General features: G+C 59.2%; 1 protein-coding gene across 8 annotated transcripts in view; it reads left to right on the top strand.

Annotated features, from left to right (window-relative positions):
• SEC16A (SEC16 homolog A, endoplasmic reticulum export factor) overlaps window positions 1–24,827 on the top strand; it is a 28,650-nt gene that overhangs the window by 915 nt on the left and 2,908 nt on the right. The window contains exons 2-31 of one of the 8 annotated variants that reach the window (XM_015594211.2): window positions 2,850–3,055; window positions 3,331–6,471; window positions 6,580–6,981; window positions 7,757–7,893; window positions 10,177–10,271; window positions 11,221–11,347; window positions 11,837–12,032; window positions 12,134–12,308; window positions 13,156–13,298; window positions 13,859–13,920; window positions 14,025–14,163; window positions 14,508–14,756; window positions 15,794–15,891; window positions 16,331–16,412; window positions 16,583–16,700; window positions 16,848–16,959; window positions 17,100–17,205; window positions 17,778–17,918; window positions 18,832–18,945; window positions 19,155–19,347; window positions 19,782–20,027; window positions 20,544–20,626; window positions 21,532–21,681; window positions 21,987–22,067; window positions 22,264–22,320; window positions 22,437–22,548; window positions 22,901–23,038; window positions 23,265–23,326; window positions 23,879–23,956; window positions 24,302–24,361. In XM_015594211.2, coding sequence (XP_015449697.1) covers window positions 3,400–6,471; window positions 6,580–6,981; window positions 7,757–7,893; window positions 10,177–10,271; window positions 11,221–11,347; window positions 11,837–12,032; window positions 12,134–12,308; window positions 13,156–13,298; window positions 13,859–13,920; window positions 14,025–14,163; window positions 14,508–14,756; window positions 15,794–15,891; window positions 16,331–16,412; window positions 16,583–16,700; window positions 16,848–16,959; window positions 17,100–17,205; window positions 17,778–17,918; window positions 18,832–18,945; window positions 19,155–19,347; window positions 19,782–20,027; window positions 20,544–20,626; window positions 21,532–21,681; window positions 21,987–22,067; window positions 22,264–22,320; window positions 22,437–22,548; window positions 22,901–23,038; window positions 23,265–23,326; window positions 23,879–23,956; window positions 24,302–24,361 — 6,828 coding nt within the window. In that variant the 5' untranslated portion in view covers window positions 2,850–3,055; window positions 3,331–3,399. Of the gene's footprint in view, window positions 1–837; window positions 3,056–3,330; window positions 6,472–6,579; window positions 6,982–7,756; window positions 7,894–10,176; window positions 10,272–11,220; window positions 11,348–11,836; window positions 12,033–12,133; window positions 12,309–13,155; window positions 13,299–13,858; window positions 13,921–14,024; window positions 14,164–14,507; window positions 14,757–15,793; window positions 15,892–16,330; window positions 16,413–16,582; window positions 16,701–16,847; window positions 16,960–17,099; window positions 17,206–17,777; window positions 17,919–18,831; window positions 18,946–19,154; window positions 19,348–19,781; window positions 20,028–20,543; window positions 20,627–21,531; window positions 21,682–21,986; window positions 22,068–22,263; window positions 22,321–22,436; window positions 22,549–22,900; window positions 23,039–23,264; window positions 23,327–23,878; window positions 23,957–24,301; window positions 24,362–24,827 lie in introns of those variants that run through there. The other 7 variants (XM_025051125.1, XM_015594212.1, XM_025051121.1 and 4 more) reach the window with 7 other exon arrangements.

Below are 24,827 nucleotides of genomic sequence, written 5' to 3'. Positions count from 1 at the left end.
GTCTCCGGGATGCCGGGGCGGGTGGGAGCCTGCGGGGCCGGGAAGCGGCTCCCCTCACCGTGTTGCCCGCCGGTCAGACTGACGCGGACCCCACACTTAGCCGGCCGGGCCCTTGGTCCTTGGCAAGTGCCTGTCGGCCCCGCTCTGTTGACGCTTGTGTCAGCCATGGAGGCCTCGGTGTGGGGTCGTGTTGGAATGGATGGAAAATAGGCCAGACCTGCAACTTTTAAAGAGTACAAACACTTAGGAAATCTAACAGTTTAGTGTGTCCTTTGCTGCTGAGGTTCTGAAGTTTTGTCCTCATTGTTTGGAAGATTTCTGCTGAGCCAAGCAGATGAGGAAACACTTGCACTTGAAGCACGGAGCAGCATTGTTGTCTGTGGGTAATTTGGTGGCAAGGTGACTAAGGTTTTGCAACAGAGGTCGAGTGCTTGTGTTTTATATCAAGGGTTAGAGGGTGCGTAAACTGGGCCGCTCTATTTGTGATGAAAGTGTTTTAGTGGAGCATCTAGACACATCACAGCCATTTAAAATGTTTTTGCTGCTTCACTTTTAAATGGCTTGCAGATTGGATGTAGTTGCTTATTAACTTCTGCTCTAAATACATATGTGATGCAGGTGCTTTCCATCCCCATATATGGCAAGAAGCAAGCTGAGTCACAGTTGTTCCTAGTGACACTTGTGTGAGTTTGAGCATAGCCACCCTGCCCGCACCTTTTCCCCCTTGCCTTTTCTTAGTGTCCTGGGTGCTGTTATCTTACAAAGACAAGAGGCAGAATAGTGCCGCTTGTTCCTTGTTACTCACCTACCCTCCGTCGCAGTTTCTGCGGTGAGTCTCCAAATTGTACTGAGAGTTTCCTTTAGGGTAGTGTTGTAAACTTTAACCTGATTCGTTCTGCAAACTCTGTCCTGAGTGTCAGGGTACCCTTTGGGATCTTTGTCATTCTCAGCAGTGTTCAGACTCCCCGTTTTTCTTGGATATCTAAAGATGTTTAATTCTGTACTGAGAAAAGTTGGAGTTTATGGTGTCTTTGGGTCAAGCATCCCATAGTCTGGCAGAGGAGAGCGAGGCAGAGGGTAGACTCATAGGTGCTTCTTGCTCATGTTGGTTCGCACACCTGCAGCTTGAGGCAGCGGCTCTGGGAGGGAGGGAAGGAGGGAGCTTTAAGCTCTCAGTTCAGTAGCCAGGAGTTTATATTGAAAACAGCTTGTGCTTGAGTACGTCCCACAGATACGAGAGGTTTCATTGGAGAGCTAGGTTGACGAGCAGTGCATCTTTAGGGCCAGCTGGTCTCTGAAACAGTCCGCCTTTTATAGTCAGGTGACTGGAGGCCACGGAGTGACTTCCTGGGCAGAGTGAATGCCCTGTGGTACAGTAAGTGATGTGCAGTTAGTTGCATTGTTTCTCTGCTGGTGAATAGAAGAAGAGCAAAAGACTAAGATCGTTCAAGATTGTTTCTCACGAAATTTGTATTTCATTAAAGTCCTCAAGTGGCGAAGGGGGGAGAGCGGGCGATCTACTCTGTAGGGAAGCAATAGTGTTTGCTTCTAAAAAGTTCTTAGTCCAGGAGTTGAGGACATAACTATAAGAGTTTCTGCAAGGAAAACATTTAAGTAGAAACCTGCGAAGTTTAGATTCTGATGAGATTTCTGTATTAAACCTTGGGAAGGGTTAGGGTATCTCAGAATCCACTATGAGTAGAATTTCATAAGATGAAACCCAAAGGGACCTTCAAAATCGTCACGTTCTCTCACTTCATAGATAAACGGGGTTGCAGGAAGGGAAGTAGTGTGCCCAAGCCACTCAGCGGGAGGCCCGTCTCGCTCTCAGTGACACCTGACGAACGAATCCTCTGTGCTATGCCCTGTCCTTTTTTCCCTCGCTGCTTGGACTGGTTGACGGTCTGGTGCGGAAGCCTCACAAGGAGGAAGTTGCATCCTGAGAGCGTCCTGGGTGCCCGTTTTCACAGACGGGAGGAGGGGCTCTGCCTGTCCTGCCCTCAGTCCATATGAGGCTGAGGCTGGCTGTAAATGTGCTGTGTTTTAAAATGACTGGACCAAGTGAGGTCTCTGCTGCTGTTCCTAAGATACAGTCCATTAAATCGAGTGAGTTTCAAAGTGCTTGTCAGTCGGACAGGGTTTCCTGTTGGCCTAGGATGGCATCTGTGGGCAGTCATGGTAGCAAATTCAGAGGTCCGTGGGACTAGTTTTCAGATAGGGAAAGGAACTATTTGTAAATTGCTTTGCCTAAAATACATTCATGAGTGTTCTATCCAAGTGTCAGATTTCCAAGAACAAAAGCATTACTCGTGCGGATTAAACTCCGGAGTCCTTCCGCCATTTCTCCCTTGGGTGTTTGCGTTTCTCCTGAGTGGCTAACCTTAACCTGTTGGTGAGACCGATGCCCAGAGACGGGCATTGTAAAGAGACAGGACTGGATTTTTTGTCTTAAAATTACAGGCTAACTCCTCAAGATTATGCTTCATGTATTTTATTAAGAAAACAACAAAAAGCACGGAAGAGGATTTTTGCACTTTTTTCTGTAAAAGGTTTTTGGCTCTCTATCATTTAAATGTTTGAATCCGGTCATTTGGTTACTCTTGCAGCTGCTTTACATGGGCTTGGGGTTCCCCAGGCGTGGTCCAGCGGTTGGAGGCGCCTCACCGGGCTGTTGGGGTTTACCCAGTCCCAGCGCCCTGGGCGAGACATTTCCACGGTGGGATAAAAGGCATTTTGGATGAACTTATTTTACACGTGTGTTTTGCAGCTTGTATTACTCTGTACTTTATGATGCTCTTTCATTAAAGAAAACGGAAGAGCACAGTTTCAACTTTGGTTTTCCTTCCGAGGTTTAAGAGTCACCAGAGTGAAAAGTGTGATATGCAGTCTAATAGAGGAGTTGGCTCTTTCTGGATCGAGATCTAGTGAGACGTTTCTGGATCTAGTGAGAAGTTACAGGAGAAGCTACTACGTCCCTGGAGCGAATCAGGCTGGCAGGTTCTCCTTCATTCCTGCCAGCTCGGTGAGGGCTTCACGGAGGCAGCGGGCATTCTGGGTGGGTACTTAGCCGGGTTACTTAACTGAGTCCCAGAGAAGGGCTGTGACTTGTCTGAAGTCACTCAGCCAGGGCACCCCCAGCTTCTGTGTTCCCATCCAGTATCCTCGCTCAGGGCACTCCCGGGACAGGGTGGCAGGTCTGGGGAGTGGGCGTGGCAGAGATGTGTCCCCCGGGATTTAACATGATGTGAAATCATTTTCAGGCTTTCGTCTTAGTTTTCCTGATTATAGTCAGAACTTTGACTCTATGGATTATATCTTTTTCTTTTTTAGTTCAGATTAAGGAAAGCCTGTTTCCTGCTTCTTTCTGTAAGCGGCATCTGGCTGTGCAAGAGACCGGTCATGCAGCCGCCGCCCCAGGCCGTCCCACCCAGCGTGGTGGGGCCCCCTCCAACCGGGAATCCGCAGAGCATGCTCTGGTCCACCAGCCCGTACAGGAGACAGGTGACTGCCAATGCACCAGTGGCTCCAGTAACTCGCCCATCGCAGCCGGTGACGGATCCGTTTGCCTTTAGCAGACAGGCGCTCCAAAACACATCGCTGGGCAGTGCGTCCAAAAGCAGCCCACCCATTTTGCCAGGCCCAGCCCCACCCATGTCTCTTCAGCGCCCTGGTCTGCCTATGCCTCATGCAAATACTGGGAGTAGCTCCCAAGGACCCCGCGAGCCTCTGCTGGGGCCCCTGTGGCAGCCCAGGGCAGATGCCAGCCCGTTTTCCAGTGTGTCGACCCCTGCAGCACCGCCTGGGCCTGAGATGAACAGCAGTGCCGAGGGCGCCTCCAGCTCTGAGCGTGAGGTTCAGACTCAGCACATTCCAGGAGCAGGTCATGAGCGTTTCCATGGGGGCCATCTGCAGAGGGACCCGCCTGGGACTGACCGACCCCCGAGTGGGCAGAACCTGCACGACGTGGCTGCAGCACCAGCAGCGTCCCTTTTCTTCTCTCAGCCTCGTCAGCAAATGCCAGGGCAGTGGGGGCCAGGAGGCCCAGAGCCCTTGGGTCAGCATTACTGGCCCAGCCCGGAAGGATCCGTCCAGAACATGGTGCCGCAGGCCACCAGCGTTGGCCACTTCCGCACTCCATCCAACCCACACCAGGGTCCCGGCCACGAGCAGCACAGCCCACTGGCGTCTTTACCAGGACCACTGGGCCGTGACGGAAGAGATGAGACACCCGGCCTGCAGAGTGGACACCACACAGGAAGTAACTTTGATCTTGAAAACACGTTCAGGCAGAATTTCAGAGTTGGGAGTACGCGGGCTGGCCAGGAGCTGAGGCCGAGTCCAGGAATGAAGATAGAGCAGTTGCCAGATCCTGCTCCCGTGAACCCCCCCACTCAGGGAAATAGCCCAGAAAGCCATTTGCAGTACCCGCTGGGGCCTGGGACCGGCCAGGCCCTGCCAGGAGCAGACTCGGGTGTGCTCTCCATGTTTTTCCAAGGGGGAGAGACAGAAAATGAGGAGAACCTTGCCTCTGAAAAAACAGGCTTGGCTGGTCAGTCTGACTTTGATGGTGTCTCCCTCGGCCCTGGACTTGGCCACCCTCCTGCGTACGTGGGAGCAGGCGGCGTTTATCAGGCCTTTCTCAGCACCTCCAACAGTGAGACCACGCAGCGGGGAGGAGACACACAGCCTTTCTTCCCTCAGTCTGCAGGCATCCAGCACGATCAGCCAGCCACCGAGAGAGCCGTTGTTGACGTCTGGGGCGACACAGCAGGTGCGAGGACTCGGGACGCTGGCAGCTCGCACTATGAGAACGCTGAGAACTCAGAATTCACTCAGAATCAAGAGGTTCTGCCACGCGAACCCCCGAGTTTGGACCCTTCCTCCCCAGGCGATCAGCTCAGATACGGGCCCCTTCCCGGGCCAGCCGTCCCCAGGCGCAGTGTTGTGGGCCATGCTGGAGGTGAGGGCCCCAACATTGAGGCCCTGGATGCACCGCTGCACCCCGTGCGATCCGATAGTGTGTCTTCCAGTTACAATGGCAGGAGCCACCGGAGCCATCCAGGTGTCTCCAGGCCCCAGGACCTGGGCACCTTCATTCAGCAAGAAGTTGGGAAACCTGAGGACGAGGCTTCAGGGAGCTTTTTTAAGCAAATCGACTCTTCTCCCGTGGGAGGCGAGGCAGATGAGGCCCCTGCTAGCCCGGATTACCACGGCAGCCTGGCCCAGCCCTCAGCCCCAAGCCCCCCAAAACCCACAGGGATATTCCAGACGAGTGCAAACAGTTCTTTCGAACCAGTGAAATCCCACTTCGTTGGAGTCAAACTGGTCGAGGCAGATCGCGCCAACATGGTGGGCGAGCTGAGGGAGACCCGTACCCACCAGAGGCAGCCCAGACCGGCTGCCGCGCCGCCCGACAGCTGCCCGGGCAACCTGGAGCAGCCGCCGGACAACATGGAGACCCTATGCCCAGCCCGGGTCTGTTCTCCGCGTCTGAGCACGCCCACGGAGGCCGGCCATGGGCTGCCGCACGCTGGGGGGCCGCCATTGGAGACCGTGCCCCTGACACCCGAGAAGAGGCCCATGACTAGGGCCCATGGAGCCGCGAAGTGTGAGAGCCCAGCGACGACGCTGTGGGCGCAGAACGAGCTGCCGGACTTCGGAGGCAATGTCCTCCTCGCCCCCGCCGCGCCCGCACTCCACGTGCCCGCGAGGCCGCAGTCCTCAGAAGTGATTCAGCCTCCAGATGAGGGGACAGCCGACCCGCTGTCCCGGCCGCCGGGCTTCCTCCCGCCTCTGCAGAGTGGCGACGGCATGGGCGCGTCTGAGAACCTCGAGAACCCTCCCCAAATGGGAGAGGAGGAGGCCCTTCTGTCGCAGGCGAGTTCCGGTTATGCCAGTCTGCTGTCCTCGCCGCCCACCGAGTCTTTGCAGAATCAGCCGGTCCTGGCTGCCCAGCCCGATCAGAGCTGTAGCCCCGCTCAGCCCGTCAATCTCTCTGTGTCCTCGTCGACTCCCACCGAGAAGGCTCGGTCCCACAGAGATGCTTGGGCAGGAGACAGAGCCGTGGTGAGCAGCCGGGCCGTTGGTGGTGATTCCGGAGAAACCGCTCTGTCTGGGCTTCCGGCCAGCTCCCAGGTCTCCTCCCCTCTGCCTCACAGTCTTACCCAGAGTCATCGTCCCCAGGTTACTGGTACACCTGAAATGGCTTCCACTCAGCCTGCTAATTTGCTGGTTCATCCGCCCTCTCATCCAGCTCCAAAGAGCTTGCTTCTAGAAGCTCAAAAGATTCACAGTGCAGAGACTGCCCTTCCAGAGTTGCTTACTAGCCCTGCTGGGGACACAGGTGTGACGTTGGTGCTGCCCGCCAACGCCACCTCGGGGCCGCCCGGTCACAAGGCAGAGCTCCCCAGTAACCGGGAAGAGACTCCAGGAGCCCTGGACTCCGCAGCCCCCAGGACGTCAGGAACTCCCGTAAGGACGGAGAGCTCGCCCCATTCCGATGGCCCCACTTCTCACCAGCACCCCACTCCCAGTCAACCCAGGCGGCCTGGGCCACCTAACCCAGACCATTTCTACCAGCAGGTGACGACAGACGCTCAGGACCAGCGAGGCCTGGAGAGAGCCCAGCAGGAGCCAGCGCCAACTCCCCCGCAGGGGCCCAGAGCAGCGCTTCCAGAACCTTCACACCCAAGGAGTCCGCCAGCGCAAGGCCGACCCCCAGACTCAGCCCAACTACCAGCGAGTCTGGCTCCAGCTGACACGAGCCAGCAGCTGTTGCCACGGCCGCCTCAGTCCTCCAGCGCCTCGGCCGTGTCCAGTAGTTCAAGCCAGGCAGCAGTGCGGTCGGACCCGCAGTGGCTGCCGCAGCCAGCCCCGGACTTGGCACCCTACTACTATCATAGATCCTTTTACGACGGTTACCAGCCCCAGTACCCCTCGCCATACCTGCCAGACCCTGGCACCACCCCCCTCTACTACCAGGTAAGGCCGGACTCCAACATTCGAACCCCTGAGCGGCGGTTTCTTGCACATGTGTGCCTTGGCAGGGCTCGGTTGGGTGGACTGAAGTGAGCCGTAGTCTGCCGTACAGGGTGCCAGCGCCGCGTGCGGCCTCAGCCACCCTGCCAGGTGGGCCCGTGTCCAGTGTCCGTGGCACGCATTAGCGCCCTGCACGGTGTAGGATACCTGCTGAGTTTTGTCCAACACCGCATCCCCCACCTGCGTGACGGGCCCTTTGTTGGCTGTTGCACCTGTCAGTGGTCTGCAGAACCAGTTCTGGCTGCATGCTTTGAGCAGCGAGGGCAGCCACTTGAAACTTCTGTGGGGACCGGGAGAAGCAGTGTCTAAAGGCCCTTGCGTGGCAGAGTGAGGCCCGCGTGCTGCACGGGAGGTTCCTCCTGCCGCTCTCCGCGGTGGGCGCTGTGAGGTCACGAACATCGTCTAAATTAGGTTCTGATTTAATCTGCGTTTATTTGAAAAACGATGGACACGTTTGGTTATGTGTTCTCTATCACGTTTAGTCCGGGCCCAGCGTCGCCCGAGGTCCGCCGAGGCGTTGGGACTATGGGCTAGGGAGTTTGATAGTCACCGACTTACAGCGGGCGGGCGGGGCCGGCGCTAAGCTCGGCTCTCGTAGGACATTTCTGTCCCACGGTCCTTGGCACACCATCATCTGTGTCACGTAGAACTGCGCTGGTCTCCGAGAGGGCTGGCTCTGCATTGGTGTCTAACGTGGCACACACCTGTCTTCCCACAGGACATGTACGGCCTGTACGAGCCCAGATACAGGCCCTACGACAGTGCGACACCCGCCTACGCTGAGAACTACCGCTACCCTGATCCTGAGCGGCCCAGCTCCCGGGCCAGCCACTGCTCAGACCGGCCGTCCGCCAGGTGATTGACGTGTGTGCTGCTGGCCGCGGTCGCGTGGTCGTGCATGCGTAGGGGAGCACGCGCGCCTGTTTGCCGTGCCGATGTATCGGCAGTGTGGACAGGTTGTAGGCTGTGTTTTTAATTTGAGTTGAGCACACTGCCATGCAGTCGTGGTCATGTTGCCAGCTAGTGTTTGATCAGGCAGCCCCTGCACAGGGCCACCAAGAAGACACCACGTGGGGCCCACGCGCAGCATCCGTGCGCGGGCCGAGTGATTATCCCGCCACTGAGGCATGCGCAGGCTCTGGAGGCGGGCTGGCTGGCCGAATGTCTGGAGTCCTTAGGCTGCGCAGTTTTTCACCCGCGTCGCCTCTTCCCGCTGCCGGTCACGCAGATCCCACGGTTCTTAGGCCAGGCGGGCTGGGGCCGGAACACAGCTGGCACCTGGGCCCAAAAGCCTACGTCCTTGCCCACCTCCTGTGCCGGCGCCTGCGGACGCCTTTGTCCCACTTCTAACACTGATGTGCCTCGGTTCGTGATTACAAACGAGGCGTGTCAAGAGGGTCTTGGCGTCCTGCCTCTGCCCGTAAGGTCAGCAGGCCAGAGTCCTCCCACTCAGCTGCTGGTGGAGTCAGAACGAAGGGGGCATGAGCTTGCTCGGCTTTGCCCGCCTTCCAGAGCCTTCAGCCACAGCTGCTCGTGGTCAGGCTGGAAGGAGACGTTGCACCAGTGTAGGTTGTGCTGTGAGGGACTGTGGCGTCTTAAACTTGGAGCAGGGATGGCCTGGGCACTGATGAGGCCCTGGCACCCCAGGTTCTTCAGTGCCTGATACTTGCCGTGAGCCAGGGCTGACCTCTCCGCGTTGCTCCGGAGGGACGCGCTCACCCGCGTGCGGCCCAGCGTTTTTGGTGCTTTAGGCGAGAAGGTTCCCAGGGTTTTAGCACCTGTGTATCGCCATATCACCTGGGAAGCAAGGTTTGGAGTCAAAGCAAACGTGTTACTTCAGGGAGCCCAAGAGGCAAGGGAGTGTTGGGGAGGGTGGGCCCGGGCATCTTGCCGTCCTGGTCCCCTCCACCTGCACGTCATGTTCTCATCAAGAGGCCAGAGCTGGCTCAGTATCGAGAAGGCACTTAAAAAGAGGCTGGGTCAGTGCCACATGCGTGGCCGTCACCCTCACCCGCAGTGCCACATGCGTGGCCGTCACCCTCACCCGCAGTGCCACGTGCGTGGCCGTCACCCTCACCCGTAGCGTTCCCATTATCTAAGTGTCACCACTTCCTCGTGACAGCTCCGGAGAATAACCCTCCCTTTCTGGCCCCACTCTGTTTGGAGAGTGCGTGTGCACACGTGTGTGTGTGTCCACCTGGTGTTTAGCGTCAGCCTGTCTTCCCTGTGCCCACGCCACTGTGGGAGCTGCCCGTGCTGGGGTGGACCTCTGCTTTTTGTGATCGTGCCTTTCCCGTGCTGAGCGGGTGCTGGGGCGGTGAGGAGGTGGCCCGTTCTCAGTCGCACGCCGTGGCGGCCACTCTCCGGGGCCCACTGACCCGTGTATGACACGCTCAGGGCGCGGACGAACGCTGTCTGTGGCGCTCCCTGCCCAGGCCCTCGGGTGGCAGATGCTTTTCCTGTGGCCGAGCAGCCGGACACCTGGCCCCAGGGCCGGGCACTTGCTCCGAGGGCCGTGCCAGCCAAGCCCCAGGCTCAGCTAGTGCGACAGGAAGAATGGTAATTTTAAAAATCAAGTCTTGTCTGAAACTTGCTGTGAGAAAGCGAAAACATAGTTAAGCCTCGCCAAGACGCGCGGCACCCCTGGAGGTCAGACCCCACTGTCCCCCCGAGTCCCGCCTCTATGACTGAGTCGGGGCCATCGTGCTCGGGGATGCTGCCTCGGCCAGGCACAGCGAGAGCGCCACGCTGGGCGGCCCTGAGGGGCCCCAGGGCCACACACGTTGACCCACCCGGAGGCCACAGCATGGCCTGTGGGGGGTCTGAAAATCGGCCTCCGGGTGGTTTTCATGTCTTGGCACCTGTCCTGCTCAGTGCGATGCGAGACGAGAACCTGTCACGGCCCCGAGGGGGCGGAGCGCCCCGTGCTGAAGCACGACTTGCGCGTCTGAAGAGAGATCCCAGTTCCAGTTCGCTGTGTGGCAGGGAGACCCGCGCCCTCGCCATCGTGGTTTGGATCTTCCGATTAGAATTTGTCCACAGCCAAAGTGCTTTGACGAACGCCCGTTGCTCTGGGTGTCACTTGTGCCAATGTCACATCGCCAGCCGCAGGTTTTAACCGCACTGTGTGTTTTTCAGGCAAGCATATCCTGAAGGTTACTATTCCAAAAGTGGATGGAGCAGCCAGAGCGACTACTATGCCAGCTACTACCCGAGCCAGTATGAGTACGGAGGTAGGGCCAGGAGCTGCGGACGGGGGCCGCTGGTGTGGCGCGCACAGCCGCGCTCTGCGGGCTTCTGGGTGAAGTGTCCCTGTTATTAGTCTCTGCTTTTGCCTCAAAACCGAAGCAATCGAGAGCAGTCTGCCTCTGGAAGCTGTGTTGCCATTTCCCGTTAAGAAATCGCGTGTGAATCCCAGCACCGATGCGCCTTTGCCACGTGGCAGTTCTCTCGGACTTTCTAGCAGACGCGACTGTTAGTCTCGGAGCGGCCCTGCCCACCTGTGCTGATTCCAGTTGATGGAAGTGGGTGAAGGCAGGCAGCAGCTCTCGGCTGCAGTAGCTCGTGTGACGTGCTCCGTGGCCACACATAGCCGGTGGCTCCAGCACTACAGGGTGTCCTGCTCGGCGGCATGTCCCCGTGCACCCTGTTGCCCGCCGCCGGGCCTGCAGCCCTGCGCTTCTCCCTAGCAGCTGCCCACTTCCATGTCCACAGGCCTCCATGTCCCCTTGTACACCGGCACCCCTCCACACACAGTTTCTGCGTACGTTTGCCAAAAATGGTTCATTTGGTAGAGGATGAAGTTCAGGTAATTTAGTTTTGACAGTATTTCTTAAAACTTTCTGGACTATGTTAGAAGAGATGTGAGTAAAATTTAGTTATGGGATTAACTTAAAAAGTCCCGACAAGGTGAGATTAATAAAGATGTCGGCTTTTCAGCAGTTTGTTTTCTTCTTAACATACAGAGACTGTGACAGCCAGTGGCCACGAGGTGGTGTTCGCACAGCAGGACGCAGCCAGGGCCTCCAGGGTCTCAGTCGACACCCAGGCCCTGCTGACTTTCGGGGGAACGTGTGGGTCCACAGGGAGCCGGGAAGCACTCTCCAGCCCCGGAGGTGTGCTGCTCCAGTGCAGGCAGCGTCTCCTGCGTGCCGTGTTAACCCGTGAACTCTTCGCCCGCAGATCCAAGCCACTGGGATCGGCACGCTTACGGTTCTCGGCTCAGGGACCCCCGCTTCTATGACCGCAGGTACTGGTATGACGCCGAGTACGAGCCGCTGGGGAAGGAGCAGTACGCCTACGCTGACAGGTGGGTCAGGTGTGCTTCGCCCGGGGTGGGGGGGCCTGCGTGCCCGCACGTCTCTGTGACCCGCGCACTGCAGCTGCGTGCGGGAGCCTGCCGAGCCGCCGGCCTGACAGCGCTGTGTGCGAGAGGAGGGACTAGAGCCTTCTGGTGTGTCCCACGTCGGCCGTGGGCAGAGGGCCGGCTTCAGAATGGGAGCCCGGGAGCCGGGTGCCCTCCTCGCTCCTCATGTCTCGGTGTCCCTCTGTGGGAGGCGTGACCACTGCCCATACGGGCGTGTTCCTGAGTCTCCAGGCTCTGAACTTGGGTTTGGCTGTCGGCGCCTCCGCTCGAGGGCAGGCTCTGACTGGTCTTCTCAGGGTCAGGCCTGGGAGGGGCAGAAGGACGTGGGGCCATGAGGGCCTGGTGGGGGCTCAAGTCTTGAGGGGCTTTGTGTGTCATGCCCAGGATGCCCCCCAGCGCCCCCTTTCTGCCTTTGCTCCCTGCTCCCTCTAGGCCTGGGAAATACGACCACTGGAGGTACGACCCTCGCTTCACAGGGAGTTTTGATGACGACCACGAGCCCCACAGGGACACATGCGGGGAGGATGCGGACCGGCGCAGCGTGCACAGCGAGCACTCGGCACGGAGCCTGCACAGTGCGCCCAGCGTGCAGAGCCGCCGCAGCAGCTTCAGCACCCACTCGCAACAGGTGGGTGGTGGGCCACCCCTTCCCGGGCTCGGACAGAGACCCGAAGCCTGGCTGCCCTGCCCGATGACCTGATCCCACCTGTGGGCTTTGTGTCTTTGAAGAGTCAGGTTTACAGAAGTCGCAATGTGACAGCTGGTCCCTACGAGGTCCCGCCTCCACCAGGCTCCTTCCACGGGGACTACGCCTACGACACCTACGGCAGCAATTTCAACAGCGCCCCCGGCTTCCCCGAGTACGGCTACCCTGCTGATGGCGGCTGGCCCGCAGTGGAGCAGGGTGCGTGTGGTCAAGGCCTCGCCTGCCTACAGGTGCAGTAGGCGCCAGGTCACAGCACCGGGCGGCCTTCCACGCCTGTGACAGGAAGTGGGGAGCAAGGTGTGACATGGGGACTGGTGGTGGCCTGGCCTGCTCTTCCCTGTGGAGGAAGGACAGCTGTGTGACAGCACACCCATCTTGAGTGACAGGGCTTATCACAAGGGGCTGATAGCATTGCACGGGCTGCAGTTTGGTTCACGGGCCTGAGAGCTGCCCGACCTGTCTGTCACGTCCACTTGGTGTGACTGCCCCATTCCTGGGCGGGGCCTCGTCCTTCGTTTCGCCGGGGCCCTGCACACGGGTTAGCAGCCTTTGGAGGAAATGTCTGATTTCCCTGGAAACCTGGTCAGAGCCTGGCCACATTCTCAGTTCTTCTTTAAAACGTTAGAACCGATACTGTTTCCTGGAAACTGCAGGAGCACGTTTGACGTTCTGAGACGCGATGGTGTCCTTTCCTTCTTAAAGCAGCATCCAGTTAGAAATCTTCCTCTCTTTTTGATTTGAGGCGTCTCTGTCATCCTCGCTGGACGCTGTGACATAGACCGGAAGCTAAGGGCACACAGGGCCCCGAGCGCCAGGGAGCACTGTCACATGCTTCCCAGTGGGTCTTCAGAGGAGCTTTTTCGGTTTGGAAGAGGATAGTTCTCGTTTTTAATGATCTGAACTTTTTCTGACACACGCGCGTAGCTCCTGCTTTTTGGCGGGCCGTCCAGCAGCCGAGAGTTGGTCGTGGGAAGTCCGGCTGGACAGCACCCTGCCCTTGGGGCCTCCACGCTAACGGTTTCCCTTTCCCTTCATTTAAACGTAGTTCCGTCAAGACCCACTTCTCCTGAGAAATTCTCCGTGCCTCACGTCTGTGCCCGGTTTGGTCCCGGGGGCCAGCTCATTAAAGTGGTCCCCAATCTGCCTTCAGAAGGACAGCCGGCCTTGGTGGAAGTCCACAGCATGGAGGTGACCCCGCCCGTACACTCTGTGCCTTGCATTTGTCATCTTTCACTTGTGCTTCGTCGTCTCTGAGAAGACGGCCTTGCAAAATGTCAATTGCTGTGAATCTTCAACTGCCAGATTATTTCTGTCCTGTTTGCTCCTGTGTCTTTTCTCCCGGATGCCGGCACGTTAAGCCTCTGCTTTGGGTGCTGTGTTCAACTGGGTTTTCTTGCCTATTGGTTTTCTGTCTGTATTTGCATTTCTGACTTTGTGGGGAGGACCCTGTTCATGCTTGCTCTACTGGTGATTTTCGGTAGTGGGTAGAGGTGGGGAGGGGGTGCCCTGGGGGCTGGTGTGGGCACCCTGTTTCCCAGCCCCACAGCCCTCCTGTCGCGCATGTGGGGGCCTTGCTTCAGAGCTTGGTGGGGAGAATGGATTTGACCGCCCAGAAGTGTGACAATCCCTCTGCTGACCAGATGTGGCTGTGCCCGTGGTGGGGCATCTCAGCCCCCTCGGTGCAGAGTGGGCTGGCAGCAGAGGTGCCCGCCCCTGAGCTGCCCTCTGTCCCTCGCCCGTTCTCGCAGACGCTGCTGCAGCACATGCCGGAGCAGGACGAGATGCGGTCATTCCCCGGGCCTCTCGGCAAGTACGTCCCTGCCCCAGCACCCGGGCCGCTGTCTGGAGGCGGTGGCCGCACCTGGCCGCATGGCCGTGGTTGTCGCCGTTCACTGAGTGCCGTTCTTGTTTCAGAGACGACACCCATAAAGTGGATGTTATTAATTTTGCACAGAACAAAGCCACAAAGTGTTTGCAGAACGAAAACTTAATTGACAAAGAGTCTGCAAGTCTCCTTTGGAACTTTATTGTTCTGTTGTGCAGACAGAATGGGGTACGTGTCTCTTTTACCCTTAGAGCAGCTCTTCTGTGGGCCTCGAGTCTCAAGCCCTTGGGCCCCGAGTTGGGCAGGGTTTCCGTGCCGGGCCTGCGTGGGGAGGCAGAAGACGGGGAGGGTCTGCATCTGGGGCGGGGGAGGTTCGGGCTCCCGTGTTGGTCTTTTGGAGGGTCTGGTCTGTCCATCTGGCTCCTGGCCGTGTTGGGAGTGGCACTCTGTCCTCATGGTGGCCGCGTGTGCCCGCCTCAGGAGACCCGTTGGGGGTCCTTACCTGAGCGGGGCCTGGGCGAGGCCCTGTTTGCAGTGAGTACCCCGTGATTCTTCCTATCCTCCCCCTGCAGACCGTGGTGGGGACAGACATAGCGGAGCTGTTGTTACGGGACCACAGGACAGTGTGGCTTCCTGGGAAGTCACCCGACGAGGCCAACCTGATTGATTTCACCAATGAAGCCGTGGGGCGCGCAGACGAGGAGGAGTCCGGGGAGGCCCAGCTCGCGTTTCTCACTGACACGCAGGCCACCGCTGTCGCGGGCACGCTGGAGAAGGACACCGAGAGGTTCAGAGAGCTGCTGCTCTATGGACGGAAGAAGGTAGGCCCCTGAGCCCACGGGGCCACCGGTGGGTCCCGGCGTCCACTGGGCAGGCTTGGGGCGCGGAGCAGCTGGACGGGCGGAGTGCAGTTGGCTGAGCACGAGCGCCTTGGTGCCATTGTGTACAAGCTGCCTGGCCCCGCGTACCGTCCCTGGAGGTGGCGTGGGCGGCATCTTGTAAACATCGCCACGGTCGAAGGCCTGCAGGTTCGGTGTCATTCAACAAATGAATGCATTTCTCGAGCTCAGGCCGTGCCCTGCCACACATGGCGCGTCTCAGGGACAGATGCGTGCCAGAGAGGGAAATGGAGCCTGTTGTCCCAGTTGGGGCCAGCTCAGGATCTCTGAGCGAGTTGGGTGCTGGTAGGCGTGGGTGCCCCACAGGGACCGGTCAGAGCAAAGCACGTGCCAAGGCTTGCAGGCGAGAGGGAGCGCCGGAAGCCACACACAGTTGGGTGCTGTGGCAGTTCACAGGGTTGTGCTGGGTGCCGGGAGGGGCGCCCCTTATGCTGTGGGCACAGGCCGAGCGCGTGCCCGGCTCAGGCGGCAGGGGCCTGACAGGCCCAGAGTTACTTAGAAAACAGCTAGTCAGAGTGTTCTGAATTACACCTCAGATTATTTTGGGTCCAGGGAGGCTGTGTCCCCATTGAAAGGTGCTAGTGGTGGCCTCACGTCATTCTGGAGCTGAGGCGGGAACATGCAAGTGGCATTTCTCACAGGGGAAAGGACCATCTGGGGATGGTGGCGTTGCCTCCCCGTGGTCCCTGCCTCTGGCGCACTTGCTCTTTATCCTGCAAGTAGATGGTAAGAGGGAGGTGCGGGGACCTCCCGCCACGGGGACTTTGCACTAGAGGGAGCAGTGGCAAGCGGCTTCTTTCCAAGTTCTGAGCTTCGGGGGCTGATGAGTCACGTGTGTCTTCACCGCAGCTGAGTCCCTTCTTCTTCCTGGTGGTGCGTGACAACACGCACTCTGCCACTGCTGGCTCACGTCACAGGAGGTAAACTGATGACTCGGCTAACGCAGAACTGCTTTGCAGGATGCTTTGGAGTCTGCGATGAAGAACGGCTTGTGGGGCCACGCTCTGCTGCTTGCGAGCAAGATGGACAGCCGGACGCATGCCAGAGTCATGACCAGGTAGCGTGTGGCCAGGCTGGCTGTTCGTGGGCAGCTCAGGCTGGTTCGGTCGCAGCCTCGGGAGCTTGTCGAAGCGCACAGGTGTCTGTAGTTGTCAGAAAGCTGAGGACGCCCACTGCTCCCGGTGCCGTCACGGGGACGCGTTGCCCCGGCCCTATAGCCGCACAGTCTTTAATTCTGTAAACTCTCAGTGGGTTCCTTAGTCTTCACATTTTATAGCGTTTTTAAAGAGCTTTTCGTTAACACGCAGCTCATGTGCCACGTGGTCCCAGTCCCGGGTGCTCGGCACAGCTGCGCAGCCACGTTTACAGCTTCTGGTCCCGAGCTGCGTGCGCCTCACCTGGGTCGGCGTCAGCCGGTCTCTCGGGCTGAGACCAGACCAGACTTGTCCTGATTTTTAAACCGAGCCGAGTGAAACGTGGCTCTCGGTGTGTCTTAGGTTCGCCAACAGTCTCCCGATCAACGACCCTTTGCAGACTGTCTACCAGCTGATGTCCGGGCGGATGCCTGCCGCGTCCACGGTCAGTGGGGTCGCCCGGCACTCACGGCTGCGCTGCATTGGGCGCTGTCTCCTGGGCAAGGCTTCATCTCAGGATGAGACCCTTGCTTCCCGCCACGCCCACTGAGCCCATTGCGAATGGAGGTGGCGCCCTTCCCGGGGTGAGGGTGCGTTGCTTCCGTCTGGTTTCAGTGCTGCGGAGACGAGAAGTGGGGGGACTGGAGGCCACACCTCGCCATGGTCCTGTCCAACTTGAGTAACAACATGGACGTGGAGTCCAGAACGATGGCCACGATGGGCGACACGCTAGGTGGGTCGGCGGCAGGCCTGGGAGCGGGCGCTGGGTCGTGCTGCCGTGGGGGGCACGAGGCCCGCGTTCCTCTGCGTGTCCGGCGTCTGTGTTCGCGTTCTGTCCTCTCGGGCGGAGCCCGCTGACCGAGCCCGTTCGTGTGTCCAGCTTCGCGAGGTCTCTTGGACGCGGCGCACTTCTGCTACCTCATGGCCCAGGTCGGGTTTGGGGTTTACACCAGGAAAACCACAAAGCTCGTCTTGATCGGCTCGAACCACAGGTGAGCAGCATCGGTGCCAGCGGTGTCTGTCTTCCTTGAGGGACGTGTCCCCCCCACTAGGCCCGCCTAGGGTAGCAGCCTCGCGTCGTACCACGTGGCGTGACACGCTCAAAGATGAAAATAGCTCATTTCCTCAACAGTTTGCCGTTTTTAAAGTTTGCGACCAACGAAGCCATTCAGCGGACGGAGGCCTACGAGTACGCGCAGTCCCTGGGGGCGCAGAGCGGGCCCCTGCCCAACTTCCAGGTGAGCCTGCGACCGCGGGGCGCCGCCGACAGGCGGCCAGGTTTACGGACTCCTATCACTTGGTCACCTGCTCTTGGAGACGTTTCAGCTTTGCAGTGCTCGAGAATAAACCCTGTGGAATGGAGGGTTTTGTTTGTATTTAGGGTCTCGCTATTTAAGTATTGGAGTTTCTGGTACTTGGTTTTTAGTAGCTGTTCTTGCATCGAGGGGAGTGGGTGTACGTGTGAGTGTGTACGCACTTGCACACTTGCACTGTTGGGTGCTAGTGGAGCGTGGCTGTGGACCAGTTTGCAGTCGCAGGGGAGGCGGTCCGCGGTCCAGAGTGCGCGTCAGATCTCTGCGTCCCTGGCTGCGCGCCCCGTGGCTCTGTGACAGGCAGTGCTGAGCAGGGGTCAGTTTCTGAGGAATTCGGGTGCTCCTTCGACCTGAAATATCTCAGAGTGGGGACTGGTGCCATTGTTGGAGCTGGGGACACCCACGAGATACAGGACATGCGGAACGATCTCGCCTGGGGGCTGTGGGGCCGTGAGGAGGGGGTGAGCCGTGAGACAGCCCGGCTTTGTGTGTTTTAGGTATTTAAATTCATCTACTCCTGCCGCCTGGCCGAAATGGGGTTCGCCACACAGGCCTTTCATTACTGTGAAGTGATTGCCAAGAGCATCCTGCTGCAGCCCCGCACGCACTCCCCCGTGCTGGTTCGCCAGCTGGTTCAGGTACTGTCTTCCTGCGTCTCCGTCCCTGGCATGTGGCTGCCGGGCTGAGCCTGGCGCATCAAGAGCTCTGGGCGCAGGGCTGAGGGGGTCATATGGGCAGCGGGCCAGGCTCGTGGAGGCATGGAGGAGCCGAAGTGTTCCAGGGCGGGCGCCTGGTGATTCGCGGTTTAGCACAGGAGATCTTTAGCTGTCTCACGCCGGCACAGAAACAGCAGAAGCTTCAAAGTAAGAGGAACCCCGTCTCCGGAAACGTCTGTGTCGAGGCAGTCTAGTCTTGCAGTTTATGGCGTGTGCCTTCACACTCCAGCTGCCTGGCTTTGGGGCCTGGTGGCCCATTGCAGGCCTCGTTTCTTGCTCTGTAAAATGGGGACAGCGTGACTGGCCTCTGAGAGCTTTGCGAAGGAGAAGGGCGGACAGCGCCCAGCACCAAGTGCCACATCGTCACGTACTCCGTCTCCCCAGGGGGTTCATTTCTGAAAACGTGCTCATGTGACACCTCAACGAGCTTCTTACTGTGGAGGTTTTTAGGTATAACAAACAGTACTTAGTAAGCCCTCGTCCTCGTTCCCAGCTCCAGCGGTCACTAACACAGGGCCCACCCGCTGATTGCCCATCAGGGTCTGTGGTGGGTGAGGCCCTGTCTGCAGGGTCAGGTGGCAACTCCGGGGCGTCCGGGCACTGCTGGCCCCACGTGGTGACTCTGGAGGCCAGCCCATGGGCTGTCGGGTCCCAGGCTCGTGTCCTGAGCACGCGGCACCCCACGTCAGCACGTGGGGCGCGGGACAGCTGAGGCCGCTGATCCAGACAGAGTCGCCATTTGACGCTGAGGCTGCGTTGGTCCCAGGTCAGAGCAGGTTTTGGATACCGCTGCCCCCGTCCCTGAGTGACAGGCCTTCGTTTCTCGCACGTCCAGCTCGCGTCCCAGCTGCGACTCTTCGATCCTCAGCTGAAAGAGAAGCCGGAGGAGGAGGCCTTCGTGCAGCCGGCGTGGCTGTCCCAGCTGCAGCACTTGGAGAGGCAGGTGCAGGTACGTCTCTGGCTGTCGGTCCGAGGGAGACACTGACGAGGTGGCTCGTGCCCTCGTGGCTGTCATGCATCATGTTGGTGTGAACAGCACAGTTTTAAGGGTGCGTGTGTGTGCCCCATTCTGGGGAGAGGTAGGCTTTCCCGGAGCCCAGCACAAGTGTCCCCCACGGCCTTGGGCTGCCGGGAGGGCCTGAACTACCTCTCCCCTAGGAGGGCGCCGTGCCGCAGAGCCCCGACACGGCCTTCGCCCAGCGCCCTGCCTGCTCGCTGAGCCCCGAGCTGGGACAGTGTGACGGCCCAGGACTCACACCTCCCTTGGGCCTGGGCGCTGACAACCCGTTGCTGGCGCCACCTGTGCCGGCCACTGAGTGCTCTGGCCAGGGCCTGCGGCTGCTGCCCTCAGGTGAGCCGCACACCCCTCCCCAGACGCCTGCCTCCTGGCGTCTCCTGTCCCCCGCTGTCACTCCACGGCGAGTCCGTAGGGGGGGTGGCCTGTCGGACCCCTGGAGATGGGGGACTCAGGGGACACAGAGAGCTGTGCACCTCGTAGCCGCTCACTGGGGTGTGCCGGGGGTTAGGACCCCTGCCCCATGTTGCGTTTAACGACGTCTTCCCTTCTGCCCTAACAAGTGCATGTTCACTTTTCCCCGAAGCAGGTGTGTCCTGGCATCTTCGACCCTTTCTGCTTTGGTGATCGGTTCTCCTATCTCTTAATGAGAAATGTGTCCGTTTAGAGTAGCATGTAATAAATTATTGAGTCACCACTAGCAAACTGCTTCAGGTGACAAGAAAGCCTTGCCAACCTGACTGTTTTTTCCCTCCATCATCTCCATGCAGCTCCGCTGACGCTCCCCGACGGCCCGCCAGCCATCCCTGCCAGGGTGCCAATGTTCCCAGTGCAGCCACCCCTGGGCTCTGTGGAGCCGGGGCCTGGCTGCGGGTCCCCAGGTTCTGCACTTGGCTTTGCAGAGGCCCCCGGGCCTGATCCTGCAGCTCTGTGCCCAGGGCCTGGCCTGCCGCCTGGCACGCCGTCTCTCCAGGAGAGTGGACACTGGCTGCCAGAGGCCAGGACCCAGGACCCAGGTGGGTCTGCCAAGGTTCCTCCCCAAGAGCAGAACTAAATGGGTTTCCCGTTCGTGGAGGTGCTTGGTGGAAGAGGCGGAAGTCACTTGAACTTGAAACAAGCTGTGTCACTTAATGTATACCAGAAGCCTAGGAGCTGTAGCTGCATGGGTTAATTGAACATCACTCTAGTTTCTTTGGTGGCTTGGCTTCTTGTTGGATGTGAGTCGTTAGTGGACATTCAAGGCACGACAAGCTGGCCTTGTAGTATGGCCAGGCTGACACCTTGTCAAGTGTGCAGGGGGCTGTCACTCTCCATCTGGAGCCAGAGTTGGTGGTTCTTGTCGCTGATCTGTGCCTCGCTGTCTTTGCCTGCTTGGACGAAGCAAAGTAGAGACTTTGGGAAAGAAGCTGCACGTGTTTGGGGACATGTTTGGGGATGTGTGCGGGTTTCTGACGGCAGTGCGGGGCGTGGCCGTGAGCTGAGCTCCCTCCTTTGCCCGCAGCACCGCGGTCACACGCTCTCTCCCACCACAGGGCCAGCGCCACTCGGAGCGCCCGGCGGAGACTCACAGGCGGAGCTGAGAGACGAGGATTTTGGTGGAAAATTCGATAATATGGTACTCGATCTCCTTTTAAGCTGCTTGTTTTTCATAAATTTCATTGATTAGGTACCTAGACTCCTCATTCACATTGCAAGTAGACAGAGAACACTGAAAATTAGGAAATTATTTGTTAAATTGTCTATGAAAAAGGGACTTGTAAAATAGCTCGAATCCTTAAATTACGAAGGTTTAGTGAAAACACGAATGGGGGAAGGTAACTCCGTGTAGAAAGAGGGCCACGAAGGCCCCCCTGTAGCGAAACGTTCTTGGTGATTCGGACACTTCTAAAATGATGGAGACCTTCCCTGACGTCTGCAGCTCTGCAGTAGAGACTCTGAAATTTTCCCTCGTTTTCTGGAAACCGAGATTCATTTTATCAGACACGTTTGGTATAAATGCATCTCTGTCTGCTCCGATCCCAAGCAGGAGGGACAAACACTTTTGTACACACCGCATCCTGGAACCTCTTGGATGAGTACCCAGCTCCGTGTGGACACCTGTCAGCCGGAGACCGCTGTAGTTTTAAACTTTGATTATGTACCCTAACATTAAGATACTCTGTCCTTGGAAAAGTTAAGAGGAGACCTTAACTGTATTGAAAGCAGAGCTCTAAGGGCGGGATGAGCGTTGTGCTTTGCAGACGCCCGCGGCCCCACCCTGAGCAGTCTTTCTTCTGTGCTCGGGGCTTGTGCGGCGTCCGTTTCTCCCACCATGTCACCCATTGGGCCCCAGAACTCACGTTTTGAGTCCTGCAATGCCCCTTGATGCCATCTCTCGTTGGATATGGCCTGGTGGTCCTGCAGTCAGCCCCAGGGCCCGGGCTGCCCTCCCGTCCCCGCCTTGCCCTCCGCCCTCCTCACATCACCCGGCCTCTTGGGGAAGTGCCACCGCTGAGCCTGCTTCCACCTTGCCTCACACAGGGGTCTTCGCGGGGGCCGCAGGACTCCGAGGGCCTTCCTGGGTGGGGGGCTGCCAGCCCGGGTGCCCTGCAGCCGCCGGCCATGATGCCCGCTCCCGAAGGGAAGAGCCCCGTGCAGGCAGCCAGGAGAGAGAGCAAGGAGCCCAAGAAGGTAACGCGCAGCCCGCCAGGCGGGTAAGGGGCGACTCCCGCAGGTGACACGGCCCCTGCCTGAGGCAAGGGCCTGGCCACGCAGGGAGAGCACCCAGCTGGGCGAATGCTTGTGTCTGTTTATGCGTCACCCCAGCTCAGAGTCGCAACGGTTCCAGCCTCCCGTGACCCGTCAACACCCCCCAGAGGGTGACCTCGGTTGTGATTTCTGTCACCGTTGTTTAGTTTTGAGCGGAGTCCTATGGGGTTTGTCCTGTGTCATTGCACTGGGTGAGATGTCCTTAAGGTGTCCTCGTGTGTGTTTAGAGTGGTGAGTCCTGGTTCTCTCGCTGGCTGCCCGGGAAGAGGAAGACGGAGGCTTACTTGCCAGACGACAAGAATAAGTCGGTGAGTATCGCCAGTGCGGCACTCGAGGACTCGGTGGGTGTCGCGACGTGTCTGTCAGCGCTGGTGTACACCGTGCGTTCCGGCTTCAGAACGAGCCCAGACGTGTGTCCTGGTGCTAGAGGGGTCACAAGTCATCACCCCGATTCTGTTCAGCTTTACTTGCTGACCCGTCCCTTGCTCTTCCCAATCGTGGCAGATCGTGTGGGACGAGAAGAGGAACCGATGGGTGGACGTCAACGAGCCGGAGGAGGAGGTGCGTTGGAACCGGGGTGTCTGCTGTGCCCAACAGAGGCGCTGCTTCTGGAGGCTTCTGTCCAGCGTGTCTGGGGCCTGTGTTAGCACGTATCTGAAGCCTCTTTTCCTCTGCAGAAGAAGGCTCCTCCCCCACCGCCAATATCGCTTCCCAAGGCGCCACAGGCTGCTGCCCCTGGACCTGGCGGGCTCCCCGGATCCTCTGTGAACATGTTTTCTAGAAAAGCAGGTAACAGTCAAGCCAGAGCTCAGAGTTCGTTCGGACAGTTTACCTGGCCTACAGACATACCCAAGTTCAGTGATCACAGCTCGTGCGTTAAGGGACAGTTTGTCACCTGTGGAGGCCCCAGGTTTACGAAGACATTGCGAGTGAGGCCGGTTCTCTCGCACTGCTGCTCCCCGCAGACCCCCGCAGCAGAGAGGGGCGGGCGGGCTGTGCTGGTGTTGAGTGGACCCGGCTGGGGCTGGCGCCCCGCAAGTGAGCCCTCTGGAGAGGCCGCTCGTCGGCCAAGCTCTCCTGCCGCAGCGAGGAGCCCAGGCCGCTGGGCCCGTGGCCTGAGTGTGCCTCCTCCCCGCCGCAGCCGGGAGCAGAGCGCGCTACGTGGACGTCCTGAACCCCGGCGGGCGCCGGCAGACGGAGCCGGCTCTCGCGCCTGCAGACTTCTTCGCCCCGCTGGCCCCACTCCCCATCCCGGCTCACCTGTGCGGACCCCACCCAGGTAGGCTGTGGGGGTGGGCGGTCTCGGCATCCTGGCCTCCGACCTCGGCCCTCCGAGAGTCGGGGCCTCCGTCTCCCCTCAAAGACAGACGACTGGCTGTTGTGCGAAGGGCCGCGTGTCCCTTCTCCGCGGGGGCACGTGGGACGCTGTCCCTCTTGGGTATCGTGAGTGGACCCCAGAGATGTCTGAGACACGGCAACGCTCCTCCTGCACTGTCTCCCCACAGACGCAGCAGCGGGTGCCGGCGGGGAAGGGCAGGCCCACGCGGAGCCCGTCCCGGAGCCCCAGGTGAGCAGGTGTGGTGGGGCGAGGGGACAAGGCCTCCCTCCCCAGCCCAGGAAGCCGGCCCCGGCTTTGTGCAGTCCGTGTGGGCGGTGTCCGCAGAGAGCCCCGTCTCTGTTGGGCGTCTCTTTCTCGTCGACTGTCCTCTAAGGATTCGCAAACTAAGCGCACACAGGTTAGGTGGCGGTCGCGTCACTGCAGTCATGGAGCGAAGAGGGTGTTTTTTTAAACGTCTGAGGCTTAACGTGGAGTGTAACGGTCAGAGTGTGGTCTGTGAAGCTGGATGGGCCCGGATCCCCACCCTGGCTCCCTGGTCACTGTCTGTGTAAAGGCCTCAGTTTCCTGCTCTGTGGAAGGGGCTGACAGCAGCACCAGGCCACAGGCCACTGAGAGACACAGCAGGTGGCCAGTGCCGGCAGCCACCTGCAGGCACCTACAGCAGGTTCTTCCCACGGCTTCCCTGAGGGGCGCGGGCCTGGAGTAGAGCAGTTTGTAACCTGGGCTGGAGGGCCATGCGGCGTCCCCTGCCCTGCCTGTGTGCGTGTCCATTGTTCTCAGCAGGAGTTAAGCTCTGCCGCTGGGCCCCCTGCTTCGGACCTCCCACCCCACCGAGCGGACGGCCCGCAGGGAGGAGAGGTGAGGCCGTCCGGACGCAGTCCGGGCTGGGGGGCTTTCTCGACCGGTGACCGCTCCCCTTAAAGTGAGCAGGGAGGCGGCTCAGACGCTTCTTAGAGCCGGAAGAGTCGCTGTGTTTCTGGGAAAACGGTCAGAAGCGGCGAGGGGTTTGCGGCCTCGCTCGGGGGCCTGGCGCACGGGGGCCCGCGTGTCTCGGGGGTCGTTCCTTCGTCGCGGCCGCGCGTTCAAGGGAGCCGTCCGCTCCGTCCGCTTTCCCGTCTGGCGCGTGGCGCGCTCCGGGACTCGCCGCCGTGCGGGCGCGGCCTGCGCTGACCCTCTCTGTGCCGTGTTCTCGCTGTTTTGTAGCTTTCGCGCTGTAGTTCGATGAGTTCGCTGTCACGCGAAGTGAGCCAGCATTTTGACCAGGTACCTGTGGCGGCCGTCCCCACCCAGTGTCGAGCTGACTTGGGTCGCCTCTGGTTTCCTTTAAGGGCGCTGTACTGGTTGGTCATCGTGCACCCTGTCACTTTGTCACTGACTTTGCCCATCATCTTACTCAGCCACCACGTGACGGGATGCAGTGTTCCTCTCTTTAAATCTTCTCAAAGGGTGTTAAACGTCCAGATGCACGGACGATCGAATTGACCCCAAATCTCCTACCTAACAGATGTCTGTACTTGTCTCTTTCCTGAGTGGGTTTTCCCAAACGGCCGGTGGGCATGGCCTCGCCCCCCGTGTTGTGGCCGCCTGGGTCAGGACGCTCTCGTTTGAGAGAATTCCTTTTTATGCTCAAACATGAGAAGATTTGTGTTCGGCCAGGCAGTGTGGCGGCAGCGACAGCTGTCCTGAGGCCAGTCTGGCTGGGAGTAGAGGACGACTTCATCTTTTCTGT

The sequence above is a fragment of the Pteropus alecto genome, unplaced genomic scaffold (genome assembly GCF_000325575.1).
Source record: "Pteropus alecto unplaced genomic scaffold, ASM32557v1 scaffold67, whole genome shotgun sequence".
NCBI lineage: Eukaryota > Metazoa > Chordata > Mammalia > Chiroptera > Pteropodidae > Pteropus > Pteropus alecto.
This window is presented reverse-complemented; position numbering and strand designations above follow the sequence as displayed.